Source organism: Nannospalax galili, unplaced genomic scaffold (genome assembly GCF_000622305.1).
Source record: "Nannospalax galili isolate Female #2095 unplaced genomic scaffold, S.galili_v1.0 scaffold911, whole genome shotgun sequence".
NCBI classification, from domain to species: Eukaryota; Metazoa; Chordata; class Mammalia; order Rodentia; family Spalacidae; genus Nannospalax; species Nannospalax galili.
The window spans coordinates 35852-40923 of NW_008329642.1; the positions used below are offsets into that span (position 1 = coordinate 35852).

The 5072-nt window shown below is 41.9% G+C and overlaps 1 protein-coding gene across 4 annotated transcripts in view; it reads left to right on the plus strand.

The window, feature by feature from the left end:
• Positions 1 to 6: 6 nt before the first annotated feature.
• Positions 7 to 5072, plus strand: part of Bicdl1 (BICD family like cargo adaptor 1) — a 116113-nt gene continuing 111047 nt past the window's right edge. For 3 of the 4 annotated variants that reach the window (XR_607523.2, XR_003850761.1, XM_008840403.2), the window contains exon 1: positions 7 to 462. Coding sequence is in view for 2 of the 4 variants with exons in the window: in XM_008840403.2 (XP_008838625.1) it covers positions 28 to 462 (435 nt within the window). In the remaining 2 variants the exon portion in view is untranslated. The remainder of the gene's footprint in view (positions 463 to 5072) is intronic. The other variant, XM_008840393.2, reaches the window with a different exon arrangement.

Below are 5072 nucleotides of genomic sequence, written 5' to 3' on the forward strand. Positions count from 1 at the left end.
CCGCTGCGGGCTCGGCGCGCGCGGGCCATGTCCGCCTTCTGCCTGGGCTTTGCCGGCCGCGCTTCAGCACCCGCCGAGCCGGACAGCGCCTACTGCATGGAGCTGCCTGCTGGCGCTGGGGACACAGTTCGGAGTCCCGCCGCTGCCGCCGCCGCCCTGATCTCCTTTCCCGGGGGCCCCGGGGAGCTGGAACTGGCATTAGAGGAGGAGCTGGCGCTACTGGCGGCCGGGGAGCGGCCGTCCGATCCCGGGGAGCATCCTCAAGCCGAGCCCGGGCCTCCGGCGGAGGAGAACGGAGCGCAGCCACCGGCCCCGCAGGACCCGGAGCTGCTGTCGGTGATCCGTCAGAAGGAGAAGGATCTGGTGTTGGCGGCCCGCCTGGGCAAGGCGCTGCTCGAGAGGAACCAGGACATGAGCCGGCAGTACGAGCAGATGCACAAGGAGCTGACCGACAAGCTGGAGGTGAGCGCTGTCCAGGATGGGTGGGAGGCGGGGTGGGCTGCCGCCCCGGCCCCGGGCAATTCGCGGAGCCGCAACACCCCATCCATCCCCGCCGTCCACGCTTCCCCTGCCTGGGAGAAATTCAGTGGCGCGGGGAGAAAGGACGAAGAGTTTCTAAGAATCAGCTCAGGGCAGTCATTGAAGCCACCTGACTTTCCCAGCCTTGGGTCCCCGCACGTATTCCACCGCGGTTCGTTCTATATCTGTACTGTACACAGAGTCGAAAATAGAGCTTACAGTATGACTAATTTATCCAGAACTTAGGCGATGTCTGCACACACAGAAATGAGAGCACCGAGAAGCGTTTCAAACACGCTTCAGGTTTTCAGGGAAGTAGTTAATCTCTAATCTGGGTGTTAGCCTCAAGCTTTCCAGTTGTGGCATTAAGGCTTCTAGATGCCCTTGTCTTAACACCCTGCCAGAGGGTTGTGGGAAACAAGTGTCCCTAAAGGAGCTTTATATAGCTTTCAAATACTTAGGGATTAGGAAATGTTCCATTGTAGAAATCAGGGAAGTCCGGGCTCCACATGTGATCTCTGATAGTGAGTTTAATTTGGGCCTCAGTAGTTAATATGCATTTAAGTAGTACTCCTCTGTGTCTCAGGTCTCAGGTTTGCATTGCAGTTACATGTCAAATAGAACCTGTGAGAGCCATGCGTCTTTTAACCACTATTAAAAATACCTTTTTTGAGGGGGGAGGGGAGTGTGAGATGGCTCAGTGGGCAAGGGTACTTGCCTGAGTTGGATCCTATGAATCCACTTGGTGGAAGGAGAGAACTGACTTGTGATACTTGTTCTCACACACACACATGCATGTCTCCCCAAAGTAAAATTTTAAATACACTTTTAAAAAGTATCAGTAATGTTTCTGCCAATTTCCTGGACTAAAGTCTTCTAGAGTTTTGCCTGTTTTGGTGTTACTCATAAGTAGAAAAGGGCCTTGAATGCAGTACAAGGTGGTAGCATTTCTAAAATACTAGATTTGCAAAATAAAAAGGAGGGAGTCATATATGACAGTGGCAACAAACTTATCCCCCCCCCATTCATAGTTGTTAACCCATTTTGGCTTCCACCAGTTCTTTTCATTCTTAGTTACAACAAAATAGTACAGAAGTAAATCAGCCTGAAATCGACCCTAGTCTGGTTCCATTTCACTACTACTATTGGAACAATCAGAATGTGAATTGACACACATTTCTGTAATAAGATTGATGTGTGTCTGTAGTTCAACAACCTATCAAAGGTTAAGTCTGAAGAAAAAAGGAAACCCATGAGTGCTGTGTTCAGTTGGCCTGTTAACTAGACCTGCCAGTTGAACTCCTGAGATACGCCTCTGAAAAGTTGTCTGTGAAACCTGTGCCTAGACTGCCAAAATGCAACCTAATGAATTGAATTGTTTAATTTTCACTTGAAGTAGAAGTCTATGAATAAAAGGGTATCTTTTTCTAAAGAGATTGAGTTAACATGACACTGTAAAAGATAACTGCAGAGATTTATACGTGTGATTTGAAATTCCTTCAGTGAGGGACTTGATTGAAGAAACAGTGAACTTGAAAGGAACATCATATCAGTTTGATTAGTGATAGATTTCATAGCAATCCTGAGTGTGCAATTAACACACATCCTGGTTTCCAAATGGAACCTTCAATAAAGGAAAAGGATTTCAAAATTCCACCGCAACAAAAAAGGTTTTACTCTAAAAGAGTTAAATTACCTTTGACATTTTGTAATTGATTCCATGGGTAAGAATTAAATGATTTAAACCTCTTTAAAGCTATTAATAAGATCTTTACTTCTCTGCAGGTCTGCCTGTAAATGCTAGTGTTAAGCCTTTAAGTTCTAGAGGTTGGTTGCCCAATATTGTTACATTACCCAATTGCTGATGTATATGCTTGGAAGTGGTTAACATGGAAAATTATGTATTATATATACTCTACCACAATTTAAAAATAAATATAAATATCCAAAGTTTATGCTGCTTCTTCTAGATTTATTTGAAAATTATGATCTGTTTTTTGAGACAGGGTCTCACTGTGTTCCCTGTGTTGGCCTTGAATCTTAAACTTCTGGACTCAGGTGAACCTCCTGCCTCAATCTCTAGCTAGCTGGGACTACAGATGTGTACTATACCTGACTCCAGGATTTTTTTGGAGACAGGGTCTCCCTGTATCCCCAGAACCCACTATGTTCACCACTCTGGCCCTCCATCTCACAGAGAGCCACCTGCCTCTGTCTCTGAAGTGCTGAGATCAAAGGCATGCACTACTACACCCAGCCAAGACTTTTTAAAAAAATATTTTTAATTGAATTTTTGTGATTTTCATGCAATATAATTTGATGTTATTTAGATCCCCTCCCCTATCCTCAGCTTCCCTTATTGCCCCCCATCCAAGTTAATGTACTCTGCTATAAACATAATAACAGCCAAGATTTTTTAATGTAGGATTAAAAACATACTGGTTAGCCAGGTGTGGTGGTGCACACCTTTAATCCCAGCACTCGGGAGGCAGAGGCAGGCGGATCTCTGTGAGTTCAAGGCCAGCCTGGTCTACATAGTGAGTTCCAGGACAGCTGGGACTATAGAGAGACCCTGTCTCAAAAAGACCAAAAAAAAAAATAATAATACATATGTATATATTGATTAGGCAGGTCTAATAGTTTTCACCTTTAATCCCAGCACATGTGAGATAGAGGCAGGCAGATCTTTGTGATTTTGAAGCCAGCCTGATTCTAGGCAAGCCAGTGCTAGACTCTTTAGGTAAATATTACACATGTGCACATATTAGTTGCTTGTTAATTTATTTATTTGATGAAGGCATTGGGGCCTCAAACCCAGAACCTCATACAAACACTTTACCACTTCACTGGCCCTTGTTAATTCTTTTAGTGTTGGAATGAGAATGGCAAACCTGATTTCTATAGTCTCTTTCATTTGATACCTATATCTACAAGTGAATTTTCCCCGTGGTATATTTTTTGAGCAACCTAGATTTTATAATGTCTGTTCAGATAAAATATTTTCTAAAGTTTAATGTAGAAGCAACCGTATTTTTAATTAAAGACTTGGGAGTAGAGAGAGCTAATCCTATTGTAAGAAGGATTTATTATTTTCCAGGAACTGTCAAACATTGGTATCAAACACATTTTCTCACAAGTTGGTTTGAAAGTTAAACATGTGAGGGGAGGCTGGTGTTTGAGCCTTCCCTGATACTTGGGAGGATCTTGAGTTCTGAGGCCAGCATGGGTAACAAAGATCTTGTATTCCCCCCAACCCCCTGAAAATAGGAGTGGTCTGTTTCAAGAGACTGGTTTTATTTCCTTCTATCAAAATTGGCACCTTTCTGACTTCAGGACAAACAAGCCATTTTTCAAATCTTTTTATTTTTATTTTATGTTTATGAGTGTATTTCCTGCGTGTGTTTAAGTGCACATCTCATGCACTGTCCATAGAGGTCAGAAGAAGGCGTTGGATTCCCCTGGAATTACTAATGCTTATTAATCGCCATGTGGGTACTGGAAATTGAACCTGGGTCCTAAGCAAGAGCAGTCAGTGCTCTTAACTGAGTTATCACTTTCAGCCCTGTTTTGTCAATTTTAAGCATGAAAGTATTTGATCCTATGCTATGCTCTCATTAAAGACATATTAGTGGTTATTAAGAGTTTAATGGTTAACATGTTTTATAGCTATGCATCTCTTGGGGTTTAGGTAAAAATTTAAGTTGACTAGAAAAACTAATATTTTGGTGATGCTTTTCAGCCTTAAATTGAATAGCCTATATTTTATTATTCATATGCTTAAAGTTCAAGTTGAAAGCCTTTTTCGATTATTTCTTCTGTATCTATATTAGCACTTTTGATTTGAAAACTTACATTCACCCAAGTCCTTAATTTTTTCCAGAATCTGAACTAAATACTGACTTGGATTTATATACTTTTGTACTCTGGAAATTATTTATTATACATATCTCCTTGTTCCCCATCATGGTAGAGAGTGGAACATCCCTTAAAACAGAAGTTGTCCCTCTCAAATGTGTTGTCTCCCACTTCCTAGCCCAGTGCTCCTGGTTCTGGTACCCTGTTTTTTCTTTCTTCCTTTTTTAAGGGCTGGAGGCAGATGAAAATGAGTATCTTGAAGTCACACAGATTTAGAGAAGCAAACCCAGGGATCCAGATTTGTAGTCAGTGCTCAGTTCTCTAGAGAGCAGTGCTTTTCCCTTGTGTTTTTCATGAGTGATGGCTTGGACCTAGGAGAATAGTGTCACTTTATTTCATTTATTTCTGCAAAAGTCCATTTTGTTAATTATCTATTATTTAGGCTAATGTTTTTGGTGTTGCAAGAGTTTTAAGTATTTTAAAAGAATGAGAATGATAATAGAGTGTCCATATAACCCCACATGTAGGCCCCACTTATTAACAGTGTCATACCTTAATATGGCACATTTGGCATAATTAATAAAGTGATATCAACATTACCAGATGGAACACTTAATTTCCCTAATTCTTTACCTAGTATCTTTTTTCTGTTCCAGGATCCCAGATTTAGGGTTTTTTTTTTTTTAATCAACAACTTT